The sequence below is a fragment of the Equus quagga genome, chromosome 15, assembly GCF_021613505.1.
Source record: "Equus quagga isolate Etosha38 chromosome 15, UCLA_HA_Equagga_1.0, whole genome shotgun sequence".
Classification (NCBI taxonomy): Eukaryota; Metazoa; Chordata; class Mammalia; order Perissodactyla; family Equidae; genus Equus; species Equus quagga.
The window spans coordinates 30,144,075-30,170,795 of record NC_060281.1 but is presented as its reverse complement, the minus strand read 5'-3'; the positions used below and the strand labels follow the sequence as shown (position 1 = coordinate 30,170,795).

General features: G+C 56.7%; 1 protein-coding gene across 4 annotated transcripts in view; it reads left to right on the top strand.

Annotated features, from left to right (window-relative positions):
- Positions 1-1,231: 1,231 nt before the first annotated feature.
- Positions 1,232-26,721, top strand: part of ITPR3 (inositol 1,4,5-trisphosphate receptor type 3) — a 66,611-nt gene continuing 41,121 nt past the window's right edge. For 2 of the 4 annotated variants that reach the window (XM_046640021.1, XM_046640020.1), the window contains exons 1-2: positions 1,232-1,362; positions 16,212-16,282. In XM_046640021.1, coding sequence (XP_046495977.1) covers positions 1,247-1,362; positions 16,212-16,282 — 187 coding nt within the window. In that variant the 5' untranslated portion in view covers positions 1,232-1,246. Of the gene's footprint in view, positions 1,363-1,607; positions 2,129-16,211; positions 16,283-26,721 lie in introns of those variants that run through there. The other 2 variants (XM_046640023.1, XM_046640022.1) reach the window with 2 other exon arrangements.

Sequence of the window (26,721 nt, the reverse complement as noted above, 5' to 3'; positions counted from 1 at the left end):
GGGGAAGTCAGCAGAGGCCTGACTTCTGGGAGCAAATGAGCTGTTCCAGGGGCTGGCCCTTCCCAGCAGGGCACCAGGGATGGGCAGCTGCAGCTCCAGCGCAGTATGGGGCAGTGGGGAGAGCACCCGGCTGGGAGTCAAAGGCTGGGCTCCCTGCTGCAGTTGCCATGAACCTGCTGTGTGACCTTGAGGTTTGATGCTCCCTTTCTGGGCTTTGGTCATCTCCTTTTGGCAGAGCGGTCTGGATGAGGTGTTTCAAACTGCACTTTGCAATCCGTCTGGTACATTAAAAAAAAAAAGTAATTTAGTGGGTCACAATCAGTATTAAAAGAACAAAACAAACACTGAAATAGAACAGAAAGCAGAAGAGTGCATCACAGGTCATAAGGGTAAGTATTGTTTTCTGAAACTATTGTTTCCTTAAATATAGATAAGGGGTGGACTGGTCTGATGTGAAATGTATTTGTTATTGTGGGTCTGGTGAAAAAACTGTGAAACCCTGAACTCAGCAATCCTGGAGCTGTGTTCCCTTGCCCCGTTCTGGGGGTCTTGCTGGAAAAACCACACACCCAGGGGCTCTTCTTTCCCTCCGCCGGTGGGTCAGCCGCTGTCTGTTCGTTCTTAGCTGCCTCCCCGGGTCTCTTCCTCCTGCTTCAGACGAGTCCCCTCCTCCCTTTCTCCCAGGGACAAGCCTCCCCAGGAAGTCAGGGCGGGGGTGGGGGTTGGGGGGGTGGGGGGGGGGGTGGGGAGGGGGGGGGGGGGGTTGGGCAGGGAGTAAATGTGAACGAATGGGGGTGGCATGGGCACTGGATCTCAGGAGTTCAAATAAAAGCACTAGGAAGAAAACACCCGAGGGCCCGGGGACAGAACAGAAAGTAGGCGAGCTGGGGACGTGAGTCTGAGGGCAGGACTTCGTGAGCAAGAGCTTGGCGGCGACACTGCAGCGGGTCCCTCCCAGAGGGCCGGCACCAGCCTTGTCATTGTTGGCGCTCGGGTGCGCTATTAACTAGAGAAGGTGGCTTTCTCCCCCGCCCCCCTCCTCCCTTTTTAAAAAGAAAGACAGAAGGAGCCAAGAGTTCTGGAGCCAACTCCTGGAGAGGAGCGGCTGAACTGATTCGGAAGTTGGATCTCTTTGTACACAGGAATGCGGAGAGAAAAAAACAAAACCCACCCCATTGCTTCATTTCCCCTCCAAGCCCGAACACTTTCTATTGTGCAATGAAAAGGCTTTTTCACGTAGAGAAAAATGAATCCCGATTTGCGCCGCAGGAATGAGACGGCTCTCAGCTGGGCGCGGAGACGGCGCGGTGGCCGCAGGGCGGCCGCACCAGGGCGCTCCGGGTCCTCCGCGCGCGGCTTCAGGTAGCGCCTGAGGGGGCGCTGGGCTCCCCCTTCCGCGGGCGCCGCCCCGGCTCTCGGCGACCCGGGGGCCTAGGAGCAGACAGTCCGGGGAACCCCGAGGGCTGGGCCTCCCAGGGATGGTGGTTGCACGGTCTGTTTGAGGGCTCGCTGGAGCTGGAACTCCTTCCCGGGGAGCCCGCCGGAGGCCCGAGACTCCTTGGAGTCGTGCGGGGCAGGCGGCTCGCTGGGTGTCCGGGAGGCCGGGCCCAGGACGCGCGAGGGGCGCAGGGCGCGGGGGGCGGGCCGGCGCACATGGGTGCCGGCGGGCGGGCAGCGGATGGGGTGCGGGGGACGGGGTGTGGCTTCCCCGCCTCCCGGGCGGGATTTGCATGTGTGTGTGGCGGCCCCAGACTTCCTGCTCCTTCTACGCTGCAGGTACGCGCGGGCCGGGCGGGCGGGCGGCGGGCGCGCGGAGCCGCGGGCACCTCCTCACCCGGACGCCACCACCGGCTGCCGGGCCACGCCGCGCCGCCTTCAGCTCGGGTGGCCGCTAGCCCGTCCCGGCCGCGCCGAGCGCTCTGCTCGGAGGAGGGGACGCGCCCCTTCCTGCCCCCTGGGTCATCTCCGTTCTCCGCACCGAGCCTGGCCGCGCGCCCCTGGGCGCCCCCACCGCCCCGGCTCCCCGGAGGGCCGTAGCCATGAGCGAGATGTCTAGCTTTCTCCACATCGGGGACATCGTCTCCCTGTACGCCGAGGGCTCCGTCAATGGCTTCATCAGCACTTTGGGGTGAGTGAGCCGAGTTCAAGTGGGGCGCAGGCGGGGAGGGGGCGCTGTGGGCCTTGGTGCCACTTGCGTGCGTCCTGCCGTCGCCTCCCTCAACAGAGAACCTGGATGTCCCCAGCGTCAAAGAGCGGGGGAACGGCTAACCTCCTTCTTTTAGAGAAAGAAAGTGAAATGTTTGCCCAGGTAGGAGTCGGGCGCCCTGCCGCAGTTGGCAGGAGGCGCCGGGCTCCGCGTAGCCTCCAGCGTTGCGCGCTCGCCTTTCTTCAGAGGGGGCGGAGAGGCCGAAACTTCCTCTGCAGGTGGTCCCGGGGCGGGGGCAGGTGGGTGGCTGGGGCCTGAGTTGGGGAACGGCATCTGGGTCTGGACGTGACCGGCTCTGGGGGTGGGACGGAGCCGTGGGTGGTGGGTCCTCTAGTTGCGGCTGTCGCACCTTTGAGGGGTCGCACTTTTTCCTCTTAGCTCTCTCCTGTCCTGCCGCCCTGTGGTAGGAGTGTCTTCTCAGCCCTCCCCTTCCAGGGGTCCCAGGTTCTGGTGCGCTGCCTCCCTTCTCCCCGCCTCTCTCTGTCAATTTCCTGCGCAACTCATCTGGCGCCCCTGGGTCCCTGGTCCCAGGATCTCTCGGGCACTTTACAAACATTAATTAATTCTGGCTGCCACCCCCCAGGGTCTGGGCTGGATAAGCAGGGAATCAATTCAAGTCCCTGGGGAGGGCCAGGCCTGAAGCAGGCATAGGGCACGAAAGGAATTAGGCAGAGAGAATAGGTTTGTCTTTAGAGGAGCAGTTGGGTGAGTCTTGAGGCTGGGGGGGTGGGTAAGGGGGAAGGGAGTAGAGTGGTTTCTTCACCTCTGCAGCCTGGCTGGAGGGCATGTCCTGCTACCTTTGTCCCATTTCAGTCTGAGGACCTGTGTTGTCTCATCTTCCCACCACACCCAGCTGCCGTTTAGGATAAACCCACCCTCCTCTGCTGACCCTGCTCATCTGGACACCAGCCAGCTACAAGGTGCCCCCTCTCTGGGGGCTTCGGAGGACAGCCCTGGCCGCCTCAGCTGGGGTCTGGCTCTGGACTTGCCTGGGAGGTGGGGTCACCTGGCTCCTGGTGTCTCGCTGGGTTGTTGGGAGTTTAGCTGTGGGAAAGGGAATCCAGCAGGGGGTTGGAGGGCGGGTGGGCGGGCTCTGCCAGCAGGGGAGCCTGACGACAATTCCACATACCCTGCTCTCCTTATCTCAGCGCCCTCCAGGCCGCTCCTTCCCCTCCCCAGACAGACGTGGAACCCGCGCCTGTCCTCTCCCCCATTAGATTTGACTTTACTTGCTCAGTTCCCCAGAGGATGGGGGTGGAGCCACATCTGGGCCATCTGTGCAGGTCTGCCCCAGAGAGCAGTGACCAGAGCCCTGGCTGTCCCTCTGGCCAGGCTGCTGCTTGAGGCCAGGGCCCGCACATAGTAGGTCCACAGTAAACACCTCTGATAATGCTGAGGGGAGAAGGAGAGAGTGTGGGGGACCTGGGGGCAGTTGGTGGAAGCTCCCTCCTAGTGTCTGAACAGCAAGGGGGGCTTTTGGGAAATGACCATCTTCTCTGTTGCTTAGTGCCTGGCTCAGGGCTGAGCGCACAGTGGGTGGTTTTGAAGCTCCTGTGAGATCTATCAGAATCAGGGAAACATCTTATTCCGCTCTCCACACAGGCCTCATCCGTCACAGAGAAGGGATTCCCTCTGTTGCTTCGCGATGTAGCTCCCTCCCGCCTTGGCCCTTCCTTCCCCAGGAGGCGGCTTCTTCCAGTCCACTCTGATCCTGGGGCAGGACCTAGTGACCTCTGAGAGCCCTTCCACTCCAGGGCTTTTACTCCCGGGTGCCCATTCCCCATGCAGACGCCTCCGACAGTTCCCCACTTCCCACCAGTGGATGCCCGCCCTCCCAACCTGGCATTCTAGCACTGGCCTGTGCTGGCCCAAACTTCACTTTCCGGTTTTTTTCACATCCCCCTTCACACCCTCCGAAGCTCCAGGTGCACCACACTCCTCCCAGTTCCTGGAACGTACCTACCCCCACGCCCACCATCTCTTTACCTTTGCCCCTTCAGCCAGTTTCCACCTGGGTAAATCTGACCTGGTGCCAAGTGGCTTCTTTTGAGACCCCCCCCAACCCCGCCCTGCAACCTGGCAAAATTAACCCTTTTTCCTCTGTGGTTTGCACTGCTTTGTACAAACTCCCCTCTGGTGTTAATTGTGTTGTCTTACAATTAGTTGGAGGTTTCTCTGTAGGTCCATCTAACACTGGCACTTTGCCAGGATTAGCTAATTAATTACACCATTCATCTACTCGGCAGGTCCACAGGCACTGTACTGGGCACGGGGGACGAGGTGGTGGATGAGGGAGCTGTGCGTCCTATCTTCTGGGAACTTAGAGTCAATGGAAGAATGATTTCTGGGCACTGTAAGCCTAGATGGCTACTCAGAGTGTGGTCCTCAGTCCGGCAGCACCAGCATCAGCCAGAAGCTTGTTAGAAATATAGAGTCTCAGACCCCTGATGGTCCTACTGAATCAGTCTGCAGGCTGATCCCCAGGGATTTGGTGCCTTAAAGTGTGAGAAGCATTGCTCTAAGTGATTCTTTCTCTGCTCCCTTGTCCCCTCTGGTCCCCTTTTGCCTTCACCCTGGCTTTTGGTGTCCCTGTCTGTGAACTCTGGAGGCCAATTTGACTAAGTTCCCAGGTTAGCCCAATGCTTGGTGACTAAGAGGTGCCCAGTGAGGGCTGGATGAAATGAATTTGGTGAAGACAGGGCAGCCCTGGTGGGCAGAGGGTTGTTCAGCTGGGAGGTGGGAAGGGGGCACTGGGGGAGGAGGGAGTCTGGGGCGGCCTTCAGATTCCGGCCAGGCTCTGCAGGGCAGCGTGGAGGAGGCCACTTAGAGCCGCCTGGATAATTAGAGCTCCTGGTGAAGATTGTACATTAACTCTGGATTGGGAGGGCGGGAGGGGTCTGAGGGGTGGATCCTGGAGGAGGTCGAGACCTCAGCTGGGAAGGGAAAGCAGGCCCACGCCCATTCTTGGCAGGAGAGCATGGTCAGGGCCGCTGCCTCAGCCCTCGCCCTAAGTGGGAGGCTGGAGAGGCCAGGGCTGGAGCGACTGATCAGGGCCAGCGAAAGGTGGAGGATCTAATGTGGCTCCCGGCCAGTGGCTGCGGGGAACTGGCCGTGAACGTGCAGGGTGGACCCCTCAGAGTCTCACATCCAGTTCCTTGGAGATCTCTTGAGTGGCCAGAGGGGTGGCACCAGGCCACAGGGAGTAAGTTGGGGAGTGCAGGTGAATGGGTCTTGAAGCTGAGCTCCTAGCATTTGTCCAAGTGGCTCTGCCCACCCCCATGGCCTCTGGGGGCTCCCATGGCCCCTGGACCTGGATCCCCCAGGGCTGGGTGATCATGGGAAGTAGGGTCAGAAGGGGCCCCCTTGGGGTTCCCTGTCCTCCTTCTAGCCTGATCTGCTTTCCTGAGGAGGGTGGGCACTGGAGGTCGGGACCCAGGAAATGTGACGGGGAACATGGAGGAAGCCTGGTCCCCAGCGACCTGGCTTTCCTGCTCTATCATTAACTTGCTGGGTGATTCTGGCGAGGTCTTGCCTTCTCAGAATGTTTACTTCAGCCTGGGTGTCCTCTAAGGTGCTCTCTTTGTACCTGAGGATCCCTCTGGAGTCTTTAAAAAAAATTCCAGCTCTGAAGTCGCAGGTGAGACCAACCTAGAAATGTCAACATTCTAGGGCTGGGTTTGAGGGCTGGATTTTTTTAAAGCTCCCAGTGATTTTAATGTGTACCTGGGGTGGGGATCCCTGATCTGAGAGCCCTCCCAGGCTGACAGGCTCTGAAGGAGCCTACCTGTTGGGTCTGCCTGCCTCTTGCTCCAGAAAGCTAATCTCTTAGCTTTCATCAGACTTCATTAAGTCATTCAACAAACACTTATTGGGCACTTGCTTTGTGCCAGGACTCTTCTAGTCACTGGGGAATCAGTAGTAACCAAGACAGGGTGCCAGCCTGTTCTAGTCTGTACAGTGAGGAGCTGGGAGGGATGGTCTGTAAGGGCCTTTGAGCCCTGAGTCTCTGAGACACATGTCATTCCAGGAGCAGGGGGCACAGGCCCTCCAGTGCAGACTGCATTCCCGGGTAGACTTCAGACCTGCCCTTGGCTTTCATTTGACTGTGATTTCACTGGAACGAGATGTTGAACTCACCCCTGACCTGTGCCCCAAGGCAGGGTCCTAGCCTCAGGTAGGCTCATCCATGCAACTCCTTTTTTGAAAATACATATTTTTTTTAATTAAAAAATAATATATGCCCCATGGAGAAAACGTGAAAAACTCAAATAAAGAATTATCTGGAATACCACTGTGACTTATATTCATATTCTGGATACGGACCTTCCAGCCTTTTATGTACACAAATAGACATTTACAAGACGATAGCAAACTGCAGAAAGGACTTTGTATCCTGTCCTTTTCGGGAGATACATTAAACTGTATTTTCCATGCCAGCACGCCACTGTGACGGCTGCGTAGCATCCCATGGTGTAATGTCCCGTAATTTATTTAAGCAACTCTAGTATATTTAAGCAACTCTAATATGGGGTATTTAGATTGTTTCTAAATTTTTGCTGTTCTAAACAGTCCACACTGAGCATCCTAGTCCATACACGCCCGAACACTTGTCCACTTATTCTCTCAGGATAAATTCCCAGAAGTGGAGTTCTGAGATCAAAGGGGAGGCATGGCTATTTTTGTTTTTGGTGAAGACGATTGTCCCCAAGCTAACGTCTGTGCCAGTCTTCCTCTATTTTGTATGTGGGACACCGCCACAGTGTGGCTTACCTCGTGGTGCTAGGTCTGGGCCGGAGCCGAACCTGGGAACCCTGGGCCTCCGACGCGGAGCACACACACTTAACCCCTCCGCCACCAGGCTGGCCCCACAGCTTTTTAACTCACAGTCTGTACCTCTGCATGTCTCCCTGGGGGTGGAGGCTGCAGAAACGGGGACCCTAGGCCCGGCAGGTCTGGCACACTTCATGTCATAAGTTTGAGAGTGTCGTCCTAGGAGGTGGGGGGAGTAAGACCAGCCTCCACCCCCAAGGTTGGGCATGGTGGCAGTGATCCGAGGGGTGAAGTGGGGAGAGGGGCTGTGTGGGGGTTGCCTGAGGACAGAATCAACCCCAGTGTCCCACCGTGGGACTCTAGGGACCCAGGCTGCCTCCAACTCCTCGGCCTTAAAGAATCTTGCAGTGGCCACTTGCTCACACTCTGCCCTGCCCTACATTCCTGACCCCATGTCCCCTCCCCTCCCCGACTTGGCCCAGTGGGGCTGTGGGGTGGGTGGGGCCATGCCCTGGATTTTAGGGTGGGGCCACACCAGCCTTCTGCTCTCAGCTCAGGGGGAGGTTTCTGGGTTTCGATTACCCTGGGAGCCTCTGGAGTCCCTGTGGTACACCCCCGGGCCTGCTTTCCAGACTTTACCGTGTGGAGCTGGGGGGCTCTTCCCGCTAGGTGGAGACTGTGAGAGAGGAGGGAAGGAGGCATGGGGGGAGGGGAGGAGAGCCGAGCCCAAATCTCCAGTAAGTTCATCACAGGCCTCTGAATGGGAGCTCTGAGCCCCCTGAGGGTGTCACACTGGTCATCCAGGAGTGGCAGTGGTACCCAGCCTTTGCACCTGCAGGCACAGTTTCCTGGAGTGAGGACCCTTGGCTTAGGGAGGCTAACTGACTTGCCTGGTGGTCACATAGGGGGTCCTCAGAGAGGAGGCTGCAGAGTGTTTCACACCAGGGACCGTGGGGGCAGAAATGAGGCTGGGCGTGGACTACACGGTGAGCCCAGGGTGTGGGCTGCAGAGGGGTTTCCAGCAGGGGAGACAGGCAGGAGGGACTCATTGCAGGGGACTGAGTGGGGGAGTAAAATGATCATAGTGGTGTGTAAAGCTGGTATGTTTTGGCTGGCAGGTGGGCAGAGCCAGAAGAGGCTGCAAACACAAATCTCAGCCCGGGCAGCTGCGGGTGCTCCGGGCAGACACCTGTGCGTCATTTGGTTCGCAAATCCCTCTCCCATCACTCACTCGGCCCTCCAGCCATGAGCTGGCCTCTCCAGGGTGAGATCAAGAAATGGGTGATGGGTGATAGAGGTCAGGGGAGGGAGCATGGAGTCGGTGCCCTGGAGCTGCTGTCGCTGCGGGAGGTGGACTCTGCAGAGCTTCCATAGCCGGCTTGGCTGTGGCCTCTACCTCTGCTGTCACTCTGGCCCCTCAGCACCAGCCTGAGGCATAAATATAATGCAGGAAAAGTAGAGAGAACCTTCTAGAACACCCATATACCCACTCCTTAGACTTAATAATTGTTCACGTTTTGCCATGTTTGTTGCATCTATTTTTTGCTGAAGTATTTTCTGGTAAGTTACATCCATTGCGTGGTTTCACCTCTCAGTACTTCATTGTACGTCTCTGAGAAATAAGGGTACGTTCCTGTGGAACCACAGTACTGTTATCATGCCAATTAGTAATTTCCTGATAGCACCCAGTGCCCCATCCGTAGTCACATGTGCCCTGTTGTCCTCAGTCTGTCTCCAAACACTGGTTTCTTTAATTCAGGATCCAGTCAAGGTCCACGTGTTACATTTGATTTTTATGCCTCTTAAGTCGCCTTTGATCTAAAACAGTGCCAACAGTGCCCTGCCCCCACCTCTTTCTTTCCCCTGCCCGGTGATGCTGAGCTCCAGACGAGACGAGACGGGGCTGGTTATGCAGGAGACCGTCTCACTTTCTGGATTCATCAGGGCTGTTGCTGCCGTTTCCCAGAGAGCTCTGCAGGCCGGGGGCCGGGAGGGCTGGACCTCAGGGCCTGCTGTGCTGACGCTCCGAGAGCCTCAGTTACTACGTCAAGTAGGACAGGCTGGGTCCAGCCGGCGGCTATGGAGAGCCGGAGAGGCCCGGGCCCAGCGAGGCCAAAGTGTGAGGCGGGGGCTGGCTGGGCGGCCCCTGGCTGCACCGCTTCTCTGTCTCTTCCCAGCATTCCTTCCTGTCTCTCCTGCTCCCCATCCTTCTTCTCCTTGGCCTAACAGCTCAGTCTTCCCCTGCCCCCAGCAGCACTGTGGAGACCCCAGGACTCACTGGAGCCCCCAATCCTGAGAGCCAGAAACCCAGACCCATGGGCAGAGGGAGCGCCCTGCAGGCTCGTACACTAGCCAGGGACCTTTAGTTCTGTTGGTCCAAATTCCATCCTTTTTCTACCTCCATTCATCACTGGAGAGACTCTGGGGTTCTCTGAGTGTGCGGCTTCCTGTCCTTTCTAGATTTAAGCTCCCTGAAGGGCTGAGCCATGCTTGTTTGAAATTCCATACACTGGCCCCTCGGGTGGCACAGGGTGGGTCCACGGTAAAGGGAGAGAAGTAGAGGTTACGTAAGTGGAGGTTTCTACAGGGATGCACAAGTGAATTGCTTTTCTCTGATGAGCCAGGCGACCCTGGGTTCCTCTCCCAGCATTCCTCCCCACTCCCACCTGGTGGGTGTGACTTTGGGTGTCTGGAGGGGACTACCGTCCACCTCCAGCCAGTCCCAGCGTCTGACAGAGCCTGCATTGGGAGTGGCCTTCCTTGGGTCTGGCCTGGATCTGTGGGGTTGTGGCCAGTGCCCTGGGCTGGGAGTCAGGAGACCTGGGGTCTGGAACTGGGTGTTCCTTTAACTTGTTGTGTGACCTGAGCTAGTCAGTTTCCCCTCCACACCTTGGGTCCACAGCCGGATGGCGGAGGGGCTATTAGGGTCCGTGGGGCATCTCCCCAGTGTGTGATTCCTCCTCCCATGGCTGTGAAGCTGGTCAAGCTGGCCAAGCTGGCAGGTGCAGGCTTTGATTCAGGCTCCTCTGATAGTCCCCTGTCCCACTTCTGGCTCCCTTCTTCCTCCTCCTTATCTAATCTTTCCAGACAGCACTGACGCACCCCACTGCCTTTTCCGTGGCTCCCACCTGCATCTCAAAGTCCACCCTGGGCAGGGCCCTGGATGCATCTGCCTTCTCGTCTTCCCTCAGACCAAGGTCCTGGGGTGCAGACCCCAAGGGCATTTCAGGGACAGCGCCCTTCTCCACTCCCTTCTAGAGCAGAGTTGTCAACCAGCTCCTCTCCAGAGTCCAGGGCAGCCCCACCCACAGGGCTCATCCCCTTACCCCCATCCCTGCCCACTCTGCTGATGCCCTCCTGGGCCGGAACAGTGCAGCCTCAAACTGGTCCCGTGCCTCCCAGTGGATGGCAGGCTCACCGCAGAGACTGTCCTCAGCTCTGTGGGGGTAGGGAGGATGGGAGTATGGGGGGATGCACTGGTAGAGGGCATGGCTTCTGTCCTCAGGGCACTCAGCATGATGGGCATCAGCTTCCTGAGGGTGGGGACCACACCCAGTGCATTATCGGCTGCATAGTAGACTGGGAGTAAGGTTTCGTTGAACGGGTGGAGGCCTGGGTTGTATAAGTGGCCCCTTCTGGTCAGTGAACCTCACACTGGACTGTGGTAAGAAAGGAATGAGGTATTGGATGTAAAAACGATTCATAAATTAAAACGTGTTCTGCACATTGGAGGGTCGGTTTTTCTAATGTGATCTTGGCTGGGGTGCAGCCAGCCTTTAGAGGGACGATGCCCGTGGGGGAATGGGCAGTGAACTCTGCGGGAGCTCAAGCGCGGCCTTGGAGCCGGCGGGACTCTGACAGGGCTGCTGCGCGTGCAAAGGTGCGGAGGGCGACGGTGAGATCAGCGGCCTGACGGAGGGTGGGAGCAGGCCCGCCCCCGGACCTCGGGCGGAGATGCAGGAGCTCCGGAGGGGGGTGAAGCCACGGGGTCACTTCTCCCTGGAGAGCTCGGCTCTGGTTACAGCGCCAGGTGCGCACTCGAAGCCGGGCACCTGTGCGCGGCGTTTAATAAACACAGATGTTCCCCGCCACGAGGGAGGGTGGGGGGCTGCGGCCCGGGACATGGGTGCCACAGGTGGGGAGGGGTCCTCGGGGCCGCCCTCTGCGGGCAGCCGGGGAGGAGAGGGAAGCGCGGGTGCAGGCGGCCGGACGCCGCCCCGCCCTCCCGCCGCCCCCGGCGCGCCTGGCCGATGCCCAGCGTCTTGGCAGCGGCGCGCAGTCGGAGGCAGGCCGGGGCGAGGCCTCTGTAGGCGGCGACGGCTGCACGTGGGTCAGCCAGTTTCGCTCGGCGGCGGCGGGGGCGGGGCAGGGGGCGGGGAAGGGGCGGGGTCTCGGGGGGCGGGGCCGGGAAGCCGAGCGTGCACATCAGCCTCCGCGCGGGGCGGGTTCTCGGGGGCGGGGCCGGGACGCTCGGCCAGCCCTGCTCGGCCGCCCCCTCCCCCGTCCTCCCCCGCCCCCTCCCCCGTCCTCCCCCACCCCCTGGTAGGCCCGAAACGGAAGTGCCGGCCTCGACCTGTGACGCTCCCCTCCGTGAAAACTTACCTGTCTAGTGGCCCTGCCTTCGGGCCTCCCTCTGGGCTCAAGTGTCCCCGTAGCCCATCTGATAAGGGCTTTCCTGCTAATCTGTTAATGGCTTCACGCGACACCCCTGCCACGCCCTCCCGCCCGCTGGCACCTTTGTGGGATGCCTCAGTCCTAATGAGTATACACAGGAGGAATGGAGGGGAGGCGTGTGCGGGGGCGTTTGGGGACATTTGGGACTCTAAACATCCTGCCGAGGGCCGCCCTCTTTGCCTACAGGCGAGGTGGGGAGCTGCCGTAAGCACCAGACGGGAAATACAAAGATGAGGAGGGCAAGGCGCCACCCCTTAGAGGTTCTTGGGGAGGGGTACGGAATGTAGCCCAGTGTTCCCAGGTGACGTTGATTCTGCTAGCTGGGTACCCACACTTGGAGCTCGGAGGGTGTGGAATGCCGGAGCCAGGAGGAACCAGAGAGCCGCATCTACTGACCGTGTGTTCCTGATACCTCCGGGGAGCCCCCTAGCTGTTCCCACCCGCAAAATGCCTTGCTTCTCCGTTCTGGTGCCTCATGCAGACCATTCCTGTCCCCTCTGGGCTGCAAGCCTGGGATGTTTTCTTTCCCCACCTTATTTGAAATTCTCCTCCTGGTGGCCATGCTCCCCTCCTGACCAATCCCTCCCCTTCTCTAAGTGGCTTCGGCTTGCGTTCCCAAAATGTGGCTGCTTTGTAGACCCATGGGCACTGGGGAGGGGCTGAGTTGGAGACATCAGGGCTTCAGAAGCTGTGGCAGAGTGGGTGGGGACAGAGGGACATCCACATCGTGACCAGGCATATTTGTGCCGGGGGGATTAGGAAAAACATGCCAGGCATCTGAATTTGCATGTCTTTTTCCTGCACATGTGACCCAGACAAGGAGCGTCTTCCCAGGGGAGGTGAGGAGGGGTCAGGGGTGAGGATGGGTTTTCCCTCAGACAGGGAGTCTCTGAGGAGGGGGCTTCCACAAGGCCTTGTGTACTGGTCAAGATGGGGGCTGTGGGGGCCACCCCCGCCTCTCCTCAGCGGCACCGACTTCCGGGATGCCCTATGGCTGCCCAGCACCCCCGGCAGTGCCAGGTCCCAGGCCTGACCCACGCTTTCTCCCTCCTCTCCCAAGGCTTACCCGTCCTGTGTCCCTTCCCCTTGAGCTTTGGGAAGAGACAACCAGCTCATCTGATTCACTGGAGTCTTACAGGAAATTCTATGAATTATTCACGACTCTGCAGGGCTCCTGCCTCTTCTTTCACACCTGCCCTGATTGGCCCAGCTCTGACCTCTCCCTACCCTGAATTCGGACAAAATCCGCAGCGGTACCACCAGTTGGCAGCAATGCATATTCCTTATATCATTAACTCCTCCGAGTGTGTGACTTGTCTTCCCAATGAGGTTTTAAACTCCCTGAAGCAGAGACCTTATCTTTTGCTTTTCGTATATTTTTCTCAGCAGCTAGGAAAATGAATTAATTTACTCAATGTGTATTTCTTCTGTGCCCGCTGTGCACCAGGCAGTGGTCTAGATGCTGGGGATACAGCAGGAAGCAAAACAGATACATCCCTGGCCTCGTGGGTCTTCCATCCCAGGTGGGGGGAGAGTAACCAAAATAAGTAAGTAAAACGTCTAGCAGGCCAGGTGGTGATATGTGCTGTGGAGAACAGTGAGGCGGGGGGAGGACAAGGAATGTGGGAAAGAGCAGTTTACTGTTTTAAAAGGGATGGGAAGGAGGGTGTCCAGGGAATGGGTCATATGAGCCAAGATCTGAGGGAGGTGATGGAGGGAGCCGAGAGGGTGTCTGGGGACAGAGGGTTCCAGGCAGAGGGAAGAGCCAGTGCCAAAGGGCCGGGAAGGTTTGAAGAGCCTGGAGGAGGGCTGTGGCTGGAGCAGAGTGGGCAGGAGCCCCTGGAGGAGATGAGGTCAGAGAGGTGAGGGGGCGGATCATGTGGGGTCTTTCAGGCCATTGAGAGTTCCTGGCTTTTACTCTGAGATGGGTGGTTCTGAGCAGAAGATTGCCGTGATTTGCTGCTGTGTGAGGAACAGGCTGTGGGGATGAGGGGGGACATCGGGAGACCAAAGAGGAAGCCGTTCCTCACATCCAGGTGAGTGCTGGAGGGACCTGGACGGGGTCGGGGGGCGGTGTCAGTGATGAGAAGAGGTCACGTTCCACACTTATCTTGAAGGTAGGCCTCACAGATTAGGTGCGAGAGGCGAGTAGAAGAGAAGCCCAGGATTGGTCCAAGGTTTTTGGCCCAGGCACTTGGAAGGATGGAGTTGCCATTGACTGATGCTGGGAGGACCTCAAGAGAAGGCCATTCAGGGGGCTGGCCCTGTGGCGCAGAGGTTAAGTGCGCACGTTCCGCTTCTCGGTGGCCCGGGGTTCGCCGGTTTGGATCCTGGGTGTGGACATGGCACCGCTTGGCAAAAGCCATGCTGTGGTAGGTGTCCCACGTATAAAGTGGAGGAAGATGGGTATGCATGTTAGCTCAGGGCCAGTCTTCCTCAGCAAAAAGAGGAGGATTGGCAGCAGATGTTAGCTCAGGGCTAATCTTCCTCAAAAAAAAAAAAAAAAGGCCATTCAGGTGGAAGAGCAGGAGCACAGTTTTGAAGATGCTGAGTTGGAGGTGGAGGACATCCGAGTGGAGATGTGGAGTAGGCAGTTCGACGCGCAAGCCTGGAGTCAGGCGAGGAGGAAGGGCAGAGGTGGATGTGGGAGTCATCCTGAGGGTACAAGTGGTGCTTTGAGCCCACGAGTGTGGCCGAGGTGCCCATGGGCCTGAGTGCAGATGGAGAGGGGAAGGGGGCCAAGGACTAGGCCAGTGCTGGAGGTGGGCGAGAGGGGAGGAGACCGAGAGGGTCCCTGCAGGGCAGGCCACCGTCTCCCTGCGCCATCACTGCAGGGTCCCACTCAGCACCCGCTCTGACGCTGCACGGCCTGGCTTCCAAGCCCAACTCTGCTGCCTGCTGGCCGTGTGTGCCTGGCCAGGCTCTTTAACCTCTCTGTTCTCGGCTTTCCCTGCCTGCGAAAAGGAAATAATAACAAAGTAGGTTTAGAGAATTAGGAAACAATATATGAAGACGTTAGAAAAAAAATCCTGCTTGCTATTGTTATTACTATGGACCGCACTGTGCAAAGTGCTGGTGATTCCAAAGGGAGAAGCACTGGGTCCTATCCTCAAGGAACTCACAGTGTAGACACTACGGGTGTTCGAGGTAGAAAGAGGCCTGGCAGCGGGAGAGGCCAGGACCACGTGCTTCGGGGCCATGGGGGAGGGAGGCCGAGAGGGAGGCCGAGAGGGAGGGAGGGCACTGGCCAAGGAAGGCTCCACAGAGTAGGAGAGAGGGGCTGAGAGTGGAATGGAGCTCTACTGGGCCTGGGGCTTGGAGGGGAGCCAGGGTGGGCTGGGCATGAAGGGCCTTGTAGGCTGCCAGCACCACCTCTGTAGAGATGAGAGCTCTGGGGACCTTGGGATCAACTGGAGGTTTAGCGTGGCTAGGGCAAGGAACTTGTGAGGTTAGCGAAGGAGTGGGTGGAGGTCAGATCACAAAAGACCTTGTTAGCCAATCCAAGGAGGGGAGGAGCAAAAGAAGGCTTTAGAATCAGCTCTGTAACTTCAGACAAAGTATTTAACCTTCAAACTCAGTTTCTTCCCCTATAAAATGGCGCTGTGACTAGCCCCTTGTGGAGAAGTTGGTGAGAATTCAGAGGCAACAGTTGTGAAGTGTTGAGACAGAGTTGGTGAGAATTCAGAGGCAACAGTTGTGAAGTGCTGAGACAGAGTTGGCCTCTGAAGTGGTGGATCCTCATCATCATTTTTCCTAGAGGCTGGGGTGGCACTGAAGGGTTTTAAGTGCAGGAATGAATGGATGGCTGATGGCTAGTGGGAGGATGCGTGCGTGGGTGGATGTCTTCTAGAGATTTGGGGTTAACCCCAGCCATGGCTGTAAGTGGGGGAACTTCAGGCCCAGGATGGGCTGGAGAGGAGGGTGTGCAGTGGGGCCTCACTGAGGCTGGGAAGGCACAGAGTTCATTGTCCTGTCTTTGAGACCCAAAGGCCTGTCCTCCTGGTTTGGTGTCTCACAGCTTCTCTCATCGGTCTGTCTGTGTCCGGCCCTCTCTACCTCTGTTTCTTATCCTGTTTATCCCTCTGACTCTGTCCTGTCTCTCGCTGTCTCTCTTGCTCGCTCTAACTTGCTCTCCCTCCCTCTCTGTGTCTCTCTGACTTTGTCTCTGTGTCTCTTGCTCCCTTTCTCTCTCCCTCCTCCATCGCCCACTGTCCTCTCAGGTCTGGGCAGCCAGGTCTCAGGGCCGTGACAAGAGTTGCACCCCTGCGTGTGACAGCCCGGACTGGCAGCAGACCCCACAGGACAGCTCCAGCTCTGGCTCGGGGGTTTGGGGGGGGCTGGGTGTGTCTGTGCTCTTGCTGGGGGCTCCCCTACCCCAACCCCGAGAGACCTTGCCTTGCAGTGGTGCCAGGAAAGGGAAAGCCTTGATGGTGGGGTGTGATGGTGGCGGAGTGCTTTCTCTGGAGGCCTTCCTGGTGTTTTGGAATCCCCTGCCCAGGGGAGGGATGCTGTGGGGAGAGGGGTCTCTGCTCTCCCGCTGACCGGGCTGCCTTGTTCCCAGGCTGGTGGATGACCGCTGTGTGGTGGAGCCTGCGGCCGGGGACCTGGACAACCCCCCTAAGAAGTTCCGAGGTAAGACCTTCCCCCCCACCCCGCCAATTCCCCTCCCGGGCTGCCGCGTCCTGGGCCCGGGGCTGTTGGACGAGGAGCCCGTGCACGCTCACACTGCTGTCTGCGAACCCCCAGCTGCTGCTATCATGGCACTGATGGCCTCTCCCTGGGTGTTCCAGGGGCCACACCCCACTTCTCAGGGGCACACCCACTTCTGGCGGGGGGCCTGTTCTCCCCCGAACTCCCCACCAGCCACAAGACTTTCTTTGTCTGCGTGACTGGGCGTTTTCTGTGGGAACAGGGGTGGAAAGAGAATTTCCCCAGGCGTTAGGAGGCCCAGGGTGGGCTCCCTTCTCTTCCTCACATCTCATCGGTGGTGAGGGAATTGGAGCCCCTTCTCCTGAACCAGGCTTGTCCTCAGCCCCACGTGGTGTGGACGACTCCTGCCCTGGGGGAGCCTGTGGAGCTCAGACCTGGCTCTGCTGTGTGACCCTGGGCAAGTGCCTTCCCTCTCGGGGCCTCTGTGTGCTCCGTGGTCAGTGGGCTTCTCGGCCCAGCCTCACAGCCCTGCAGGCCCTTGTGAGAATTCGATGATATTCTGCTGTCGCTGTGCCCAGCCTGGGCATGGTGTTATTATTGTCATCACCTGTGAGGCTGAGGCCGACAGTCAGACAGACGGATCCTGGGTGTGGTGGGCAGGGTGGGAGCAGGCAGAAACATGCCGGCCGCCGCCGCCCCGTCTGCCCACGTGGCTGCTCCTCTTGGGGAGAGTAGCTGGGATTGTTCTGGAGAGGGATGCTGAGAGGGGAGCGGGATTTTAGATAATCTTGCGGCATCCTTGGCTGGCTGGCTGCTGGGGCCTTGCCCATCCACTGGAGCATGGAGGAGACAGAAGGGGGGTCCTCCCAGCCCACAGAGGGGCCCCGCGTCTACTGGTCTGCCCCTGCTTCTATTGTGGCCTCTGAGTGGGGCTTTACTTTGGAGTCTTAGGTCGGGACATGCCTGGTTATGTGGGAGCCACCTCACGCGCTGGACTTTCCTCACCGCTGTGGACCCCTCTGCCCAACACCGTCTGGCCCCGCTGCCTCTCTCTCATTCCTTCCAGCCACGCTGACCTCCCTGTTGTTCCTCCTATTTATCTCCCATGCTCCCGTCTCTGCACCTTTGCACTTGCTGTTCCCTCTGCCTGGAAGGTTCTTGCTCCAGTATCCACGTGGCTCGCGCACTCAGTGGCTTCAGGTCTCGTATCCTCAGTGGGGCGTTTCCTGACCACTCAGTCGAAAATGCGCCCCCACCTCCCCTCCCTGCGTTCTTCTTCTCCGTAGCGTGAATCTGACATACTCCACGTGTTTTAATTATTTGTTTATCATCTGTCTCCCCTGACAGAATGTCAGCTCCCCCGGGACAGGGATTTCTGGCAGTTTTATCTGGCTGTTTTGTCTGTCCCATAGTGGTGCCCATCTGAGGAGTAATGCATGCATCGGGGCCCCCTCGGGCTTTGTCCTATCCCTGCCCCAGGCCTGGCGGCTCCAGGTCCCATTGACGTGACCCACCCAGAGTCCCCGGTTAAGCCCAGCCTCGAAGGCACTGGGCCCAGGTGCTGGGGGTTCCAGGGCGCTCGTGTGGGCCGCCTGCTTGGAGGCACAGCTCTGACCACACCTGCCCCTGGGTCGTGAGGTTGGGAGTGGGTAGTGAGCCTGGAGCCGGAAATCAGAGAGCTGCGGGCTGATGGCGGGGGCAGGGTTCCGCTGTAGCTGCGATGATTTAGGTGGATTCTGGGGGAGAACTCAGTAAGGGAGGCAGTGGTGAGGGTCCTGAGGGTAGGCTCTGCCAGGGCAGGGAGGGTCTGGGGCTGAAAGGAGAAGGTGTGTGCGTGTGTCGAGATATATGCAGTCTGCTTTGTGGTGCGACAGCTGGGGGCAGATGGGCGTGGCTGAGGAAGACTTGCCCTAGAGTTCCAGTGGGCAGAGTTTGGGGCCAATTTTTGACAACAAAAAGCCACTTAGCAGAACAAATGCTCCTCTGACTTCTTGCTCTCCTCCATCGCTCCTTCCCACTCCCTCCTTCCTCTTCCTCTCTTTTTTCCCCAAGCCCGTGAGGAGGGCCCACCCCAGGATCCGGGGGCTGCCCCGTGGTCCCCATGGCCTCACCGGGCCCAGCCAGCTCAGGGAGACGGAAGAGCAGACTCAGCCTCCAGCCTTCTCCGGCCCGCTCGCCCCATGTCCTGGCCTGTGGTGTCTTGGTGAGGCAGATAGAGGCCCCCCCGGACTCCCTGTGGCCCTGTCTGGACCTGAGAACAGCCCATCTTCTGGGGCAGACCCGGGTCTCTGTGTGGCCCATGGCTGGCGGGTACCAGTTAGAGGGCTAGGACTTCAGACAGAGACACGGACTCCACCTCTTCAGTTTTGAGGCTGACGTCCAGAGAAGAGAAAGGCGGAGCTTGGCCTCAAACCCAGGATCCTGGCTCTCATTGTTCCTTGTCTCTCCTGCAAACACCTGGCCCTGGAGGGGGCTCCCAGCAAGTGCGTGGGGGTCACGGCAGGCATTATAGAAGGTGCCTAGAGGTCATCAGAGATGGCCATGTCCTGAGGCCCCCACAAATGCTGCCCCTCCATCCTGTGGGGGCCCCAGCTATTGCTGGGGGCTGTGGTCTCTCCTTGTCTCCCCCCACAGCCCACTACCAGTTCCCTGCTGACACCCCTTCACCTGCTGACCCTGGAGGCCCCCAGGCTGGGCTGCCCAAGCCCAGTGAAGCCCCCGCCTGCCTTGTCAGCCCCTGACTGGCTCCTTGTTTGTGGTTTCAGCTCCTGCCATCTTCAGAGGCCATCCCAAGCCCTGACATGCTCAGGACATTCTTTCCAGAGTCTGCAGGGCCCTGGAGGCCCAGGCTGCCGGTGCCCCAATGTACAGGGCACCCCATGCCAGCCCAGCCTCCCTCACCTCTGCTTTGCTGTAGGGGTCTTGGGTTATGGCTGCTCTGAGACCTGCTCATTGACTGGCCTGGGGTCTAGGCATGTTCCCTCCCACATGCCCTTTCTCTTTCTCTGCCCCTGTGCTGGGCACAGGGAGACCCCATTCAGGACTCGGGCAGCTCTGGCCTCCCAGTCTCCCTCAGGGAAGCGCAGAGCTCACACCCCAACTACGGCGACCCCAGGAAAATGTGTGGGGTCACTTACGCACCTAGACTGGTTGGGGACAGGTGCCGGGGAGGGGGCTGATGACGTGTCCTCCCCGAGCTTGCATGACTCGGTGCCCGCCCCCACCCTGAGCCTTACGCCTCTGCTCTTCCTGTCCATCTTCCAAGGCCAGTTGATTGTTATTTTTATTATTATTAAGACACACTTCAATTCTACACAAAAGTATAGAGAAAAATAACACACACCCGTGTACTCACTACGGAACTCTGTCAAATCCTTTTTGTTGTGTTTATTTCAGAGCTTTTCGTTTTTAAAGAGATACCATCTTAACGCCTGGAGCTGAAGCCCCCTGCATCACCCCCGTCCCCCCATCCCTTTCCCCTCCCTCGGTCTCCAGAGGTAAACACTTATCAGAAATTGGTGTGTGTCATTCAGGGGCCCATTTTTATATTTTTGCTATTAATACTTAGGGATATATCCATATAGGGTGTTATTTCCCATTTCTGCAACCCCGTGTATTATCGGTAGCCTTCTGTGTAAATCTTTCTGCACTTCTTTTATTCTGCACTGTTTTTGAGATTTATCCATGTGGACACGTGTGGCTGTAGTTCATCTGTTTAATTGCTATGTGATATTCCACTGGGTGAATAAACTGCCATCCATTGTCGCCTCTCCTGGTGAGGGACACGTAGCTCATTTCCAGTTTTTGGTACTTGCCAGCGATGCCACGATGAGCATTCGTGTACACGTCTCCTTGGGTGCGTGTGTACAGGCTTCTTGGGTGCGTTCCGAGGAGGGGGAGCCCTGGTGGGAGGACGCTAGCTGTTCTGTGCCTGCCTGGAGGGCTGTGTGTGCTCACCCCCGACAGACTGTGGCTGCGCGCCCCCTCGCTCCACCGCTGTCCTTGCTGCCTTTGGTTGTGTCCCACTTAAATGTCTTCCAGCCCGCTGGGTGTGAAATGGCATCTCACTGTGGTTTTAATTTGCATTCTTCTGGCTCCTAGTGGAGGGGGCGTTTTTCCTATGTTATCGGCCACTTAAAATTTTGTTCTTACTCTTTTTTTTTTTCTTTTTATAAAAGTAATACAAGTACATGCTCCAGGATCAAGATGACAGCAATGGTGCGCCCACCTCATCCTCACTCACCTCCTGTCCCCATCTCCGGGGGCAAGCATATAGAAAATCTGACTAGGAAATTTATTCATACGGTTAAAACATCAAAACATTGTAGAAATAGATACTGAGAGTCTGCTCCCACGGGCCGCCCTATCTGTTATCCACTCAGGTAATCACTTTCTTTAGTTTCTTATGCATCCTCCAAATTCCTTTATGCAAATACAAACATATATTCAGATTTCCCTCTCCTTACACAAAGATAGCATTCTATATACACCGTTCTGTTCTTTGCTGTTTTTACTTTATAAATCTTACGATGGCTAGATCCTCTTACTGATCCTTTCACATTAGTATAGAGAACTCTTGGACTCTTTTTGTCTTTTTTTTCATTTAAAAACTCATTTTTGTTCCATATCTTGAACTATGTGAAAATAGTGTTCCTACAAATTACAGTTTTAAGCATTTAAAATATGTTTATTTTTAGGGGCCGGCCTGGTGGCACAGTGGTTAAGCATGCACATTCTGCTTTGACGGCCCAGGGTTCGCCGGTTCAAATCCCGGGTGCGGACATGGCACCGCTTGGCAAGCCATGCTGTGGCAGGCGTCCCACATATAAAGTAGAGGAAGATGGGCACAGATGTGAGCTCAGGGCCAGTCTTCCTCAGCAAAAAGAGGAGGATTGGTGGCAGATGTTAGCTCAGGGCTAATCTTCCTCAAAAAAAAGTTTATTTTTAAATTGTGGTAAATATCCATAACATAGAGTTTACGTCTTAACCGTTTTTGTGTGTGTATTTGAGGAAGATTGTTGCTGAGCTAACATCTGTGCCAGTCTTCCTCTATTTTGTACGTGGGATGCTGCCACAACATGGCTTCATGAGCCGTGCTGGGTCCCTGCCCGGGATCCAAACCTGCAAACCCTGGGCCACCAAAGCAGAGCGCGTGAACTTGACCGCTATGCCACTGGGCTGGTCCCTCAGCTTAACCATTTTCAAGTGTACGGTTCAGTAGCATTAAACACATTCTCTTTGTGCAGCCATCGCCACCATCCACCCACAGAACGTTTTTCTTCTTGTAAAACCGAAACTCTCCACCCGTTACACAGTGACTCCTCATCCCGCCTCCCCGACCCCTGGCAGCCTCCACTCTACTTTCCACTTGTATGAATTTGACTGTTCTCAGCCCTTCATAGGAGTGGAATCATACCGTATTTATTCTTGTATGACTAGCTTAGTTCGCTTCACGTAATGTCCTCAAGGTTGGCCTGCCTAGTAGCGTGTGTCAGAATTGCTGACCCCTCCCTCTCCTACAGCCTCAGAGCATTCCACTGTGTGGCTCTGTTGTAATTATTTATCCTGTCCCCTCGGATGGACACTTGGGCTCTTTCTAGTCTTTATCATTCCTGACATGCTGCAGCGAAGACCCTGTCCCGCTTCATTTTGTACGAATGCGCGTCTGCTTAGAATGAGTGACCAGTGGTGAGATCATGGAGGCCAAGGGCAGAGCATCTGTGATTCTGATCAGGACTGCCAGATGCTCCCCACTGGGGTGGCACCACTTTGCATATCCTCTGGCAGTGTAATAAGAGAAGGCAATCCTAATGCACTCCTTTGATTGTTTCTTCTGCCAGCGACCCCCATGTCTCCATAGGTTTTGCTTATTCCATGAGAATTTAGCTCCCTCGGCCCACTCCTCCGCTTTCTCTCCTCCCACCCTCCTGACAGCATCCTGTCGCTCTTGCAGATGCTCCATTATCCCCTTTAGAAACCCAAGAATCCTAGCTACCCCTTTATTTCTCCTTCCGTCAGCTCCTCGGGCCCCTGCCCCCGTCTCCCTTCCACCGCTGCCACGTGCACTCTTAGTTTTACGTCATTGGGACTGAATAAGCCTTACATCCTCTTCTGGAACCACAATGGGGTCTTTGGTGTTTTGTTGGTCTAAATGTTGAAAGAAAGTAAAAACAGATGTTCGCATTATTTATACAGCACTTATGCATTGTTGCAAGGGTATAACTTTATCCGTTGTGTTCTGTTCTCATCTCCAGTCCTCCACACTGGTGCTTTTCAACCTTGGTTGAGCAACAGAACCATTTAGGGTCTCAGGGTGTATATGTGGGGTGGGGTGGGGGGTGGGGGCCTTTACAAATGCATATTCCCGGGCATCACCCTAGACCTGCCAATATCTATGGGGGACCTGGGAGATTGTTTTATTTATTTTTTTTTAAGGAAGATTAGCCCTGAGCTAACATCTGCTGCCAATCCTCCTCTTTTTGCTGAGGAAGACTGGCCCTGAGCTAACATCCATGCCCATCTTCCTCTACTTTAGATGTGGGATGCCAGCCACAGCATGGCTTGATAAGCAGTGGGTAGGTCCGTGCCTGGGATCCGACCTGGTGAACCCCTGGGCTGCTGAAGCGGAGAGTGCGAACTTAACCGCTGTGCCATGAGGCCGGCCCCTGGGAGTTTGTATTTTTTAAAGCTCCCGCCACCCACGGTGATTCTGTGCAGTGGCAGTAGCCTTTGGGGTGTTACACACCTTAGTCAGTTTCAGGGAATGTCACTTGCCTTTATTTAATAAATGAGTGTCTTCTTTCTGCAGCCTCACAAGCCCCATGCCCCCCTCACCGACAGGCCCAGACCCCCAGAACACACAGGCCTAACTGTCGGAAACCCCCCTGGACTCACAGTTTTCTCTTAGCCTTTGCTGCTGCTGCTGTCACGTGGGCCCAGTCTCCCTTCCTCCTGTCTGCCCTCTGCCCTGCTTGTTTGATGAGAAGGAAGGTTGTGACCCCTTCTGGGGTTCTGCAGGGCTGCCTTTGGGCAAAGAGCACAGTAACAGCATGGAGATGTGCACAGAGGTGGCCCACAAACATTTAAGAGAGCTCAAATCATTTATTCATTCAACAAGCATTTTCTGACATGTATTGTGGGCAAGGCTCTAAGGGAGGATCTATGTGAGAGAAAAAGGTGAATTTTGACACGTTCCAGGTAGTAAGTTTCCAAGAAAGATATAGAGGAGTCGAGAGCAGGGAGGGATCGCTTCCGGCTTCATCCCTCTCCGGGGACGCCCCAGGGCGGCACGATTCATTCAGACACAGGTTCTGACCCATTAGTGGGTTGTAAAGTCCCTGTAATGGGGCTCAGCCATCCATTAAAAAGTTGAGTAGAGGGGCTGGCCCGGTGGCGCAGCAGTTAAGTTCATACGTTCCACTTCGGTGTCCTGGGGTTCAGTAGTTCGGATCCCGGGTGTGGACTTCCGCACTGCTTGGCAGGCCATGCTGTGGTAGGCGTCCCACATATAAAGTAGAGGAAGATAGGTACGGATGTTAGCTCAGGGCCAGTCTTCCTCAGCAAAAAAGAGGAGGATTGGCGGCAGATGTTAGCTCAGGGCTAATCTTCCTCCCCCCCAGCCCCCCGCCCCCCAAAAAAGTTGAGTAGAATAGAATTAGAATGCCTCAACCACAGTCAGGTTTGTTACTGTTTTACAAATTCTTTCTTCAGCTCTGTCTGTTCTCTTAAGTATGTTCAGTGAGTTTTAAATTTGGTTATTGAAGTTTTTTGATTTCTAGAAATCCCGCTTGGCTCTTTTTCAGTCTGCGGTGTCAGTTTTTCTGGTTTGCTGTTCTCTGCAGGGGTCCTCGAGCTTTCCTCTTGTGGATGTAAGCAGAGTGGGCGCAGCCGCGTTACAGATGATGTCTGTGTCTGCGGTCTCTTCTCTTCTGCTTCTAGCTTCTGTTTTGTGGTTCGTTCTGTCTGGTGGCGTCGAGCTCCCAACAGTTCCTGGTTGTCTTTGACTGTATACTGGTTCTTGCATTTGAAAAGTTTGGTGTGCGTGGTCGTGGACTAGGAGGAAGGCACCTTCTTGCCGGGAGGGTGTGCGTATCCTGTCACCAGACTCCTGGGGCCGCCGCCTGGCCACAACCACCTGAAGCTCAAGTTTGGGGTTTCTTGCACCATGCAGGGGATTCCAGGGGGCTCTAGTTCCTGGGAGGAGCTGTTTTACTCCGGGTCAGCCCTCACCTGGGGGTGGTGCTCTTTGGGGTCTCAGCTCATTGAGGGCCGTTCTCCTACACCCTTCCTGGGCCTTGGCTCGGATTTCCGCCCCCGTCACCTGGTAAAGCTGTCCGAATAAAAGTTCATGTTTTCTGGAATCAGCAGATACCCTCAGGGCGAAAGTCGCTGGGGTGTTTCTGTATCTCCCAGGTTTTCCTTTTGTTCTTCTGTTCTCGCGGGGTGATTCCTCATTCTCTCGTCCGTTCTTTAAGTCTTAAAATAAGACGCATTTGAAAAATCCGGTTGTTTTCTAGTTGGGTTGGCCCAGAACGGATTACAACCGTGGTTCTCAGCCCTGTCAGAGGCACAGCCTGCCCACCCTCCCAGGAACAGGAAGTCCCCGTATTGTTTTCTGGAATGGTGATCCAAAAATGTATTTCCTAGGGCTTGAGAACCTCGGCTCTAGGCGACCTGCGGTAGCATCTCTCTTTCCTCCTGTCCTCGTCTCTGGTTCGGGGTGGAGGGGAGGGGTGGGCTGTGGAGAGACCAAGGGGTTCACGATCCATCGCCAAGGCCTTTGGGCTCCCGGTCACGCTGCCCTCCCCTGGCTCCAGTCTCACTCAGACTCAGCCCCGACTGCCCTCTCAGCCCCCTCCCGTCTCGGCTCACCAGACCAGCTGGTGGCTCCCTGCCTCCTCCTCCTCTCTCTTCCCTTCCCTCCGCTCGCAATACCTCATCCCTTTCCTCCCTTCAAGGCTAAATTCAAGCCCCGTGTCCTCACACACGAGGGAGTCATTTCTAGATTCATGCGTTCGTCTAGCAGACATTGACTGATCCCCGGGCTGGGGGCTGGGGACACAGTGACGAGCTCTACTCGGCCCTGCCTCCCTGCCCCTCAGAGTCTGGTGAGGGCGGCGAAAAAGGAGCAGATCCACTCTCAGACTCAGAGCCCCCTTTAATATTAGGAAGTGGAATTCAAAAAGGCTATAGTCTTCATGTAACAGGAAAGGGCCCAGGGTCTGAGGAGCCCGGAGACGGGGGAGGGAGCGAGGCCAGTATAAATGCCCTAAGCGTGACAAAACAGAGAACTAAAAGGAAAGCGTTTATAGTAAAGGAATATATATGGTGGAAGTAAGTGTGGGGCGAATAAAGGAGGCAGTCAGGTTAGCTGCTGAGTCATGAATGCCGCAGCCACAAGTGCAGGCATTCGGCGTGGCTGTGAGCGATGCATTTTCTAAAAGAGCAAAAATCTCGTGATAGAGTTTGAACAACACAAATTCCCTGAGTTTATGTCAGAGTTGCATTCCTGGGAAATTCAGTGTTTGCTAAAACCATGCAAAAAATGCTTTGTGTGTCTGTGCCCCCCCGGGTCAAGAGCACCGCCTGCAGTGTCCACCTGTGAGCACACGGGGGACGCTCGCGGCAGGCGTCACATGGGCAGTGTTTATGGTGCTGGCGTCCGGCCTCCCTGTCCTGCCCACTAAATGTCAGCTGTGACCTCAAGCCTCGGGACAACCAAAATTTCACCCCTACTTCCAAAACACCCCCTGGTGTGGCCCCACTTCCCCTGCTCCTGCTGGGAACCAGAGGCCTCTAACAAGGCAGTGAGATCGATGTGGTGACCAGGGGACCTGGGGGAGTCCTGAGAGCTCCAGCCCGGCCTGAAGAAGCAGGAGGACTTCCTGGAGGGGGTGACACCGCAGCTTCTTCTTGAGCGCTGAGCAGAACCCCTTGAAGACATACTCTCTCCAACACACTGAGTGCTTGTTTCCAGAAGTGATGCCCACTCGTGCTGGTGGTGCCAAGGTGGGCTAGGCAGGGCAGCCCTGGGCCGCTCCATCTGCTTATGGAATTGTGACTTTCTTCCCTCCCCTCAAGGAAGTTCTCTCTTCTCTGAACTGTGACTCACTCAGTTTCTCCTGATGGCACCAGGTGCCTCTGCCAGCTTTGCTTTTACTTCCCAGGGGCTGGATGACCAGCTTTGACCAGGGCAGGGACACAGCCTTCCTTTTAGATGGTGGAGGAGAGGACGTGTGAAAGGGGGCTCCCGGGCTCTGTGACCTGCTCCCCCAGCGGCCCCCCTCCTGGTGCCCCAGCACAGCCATCTTTCTCCTGCATTCCGTGCTGCTGGAGCACCGTGCAGTCACGGAGGCACAGCCCTGCTGCATTAGAGGGTCTTAGGCGCCATGAGCCCAACCCCTTGCCCAGGGTGGGATTCC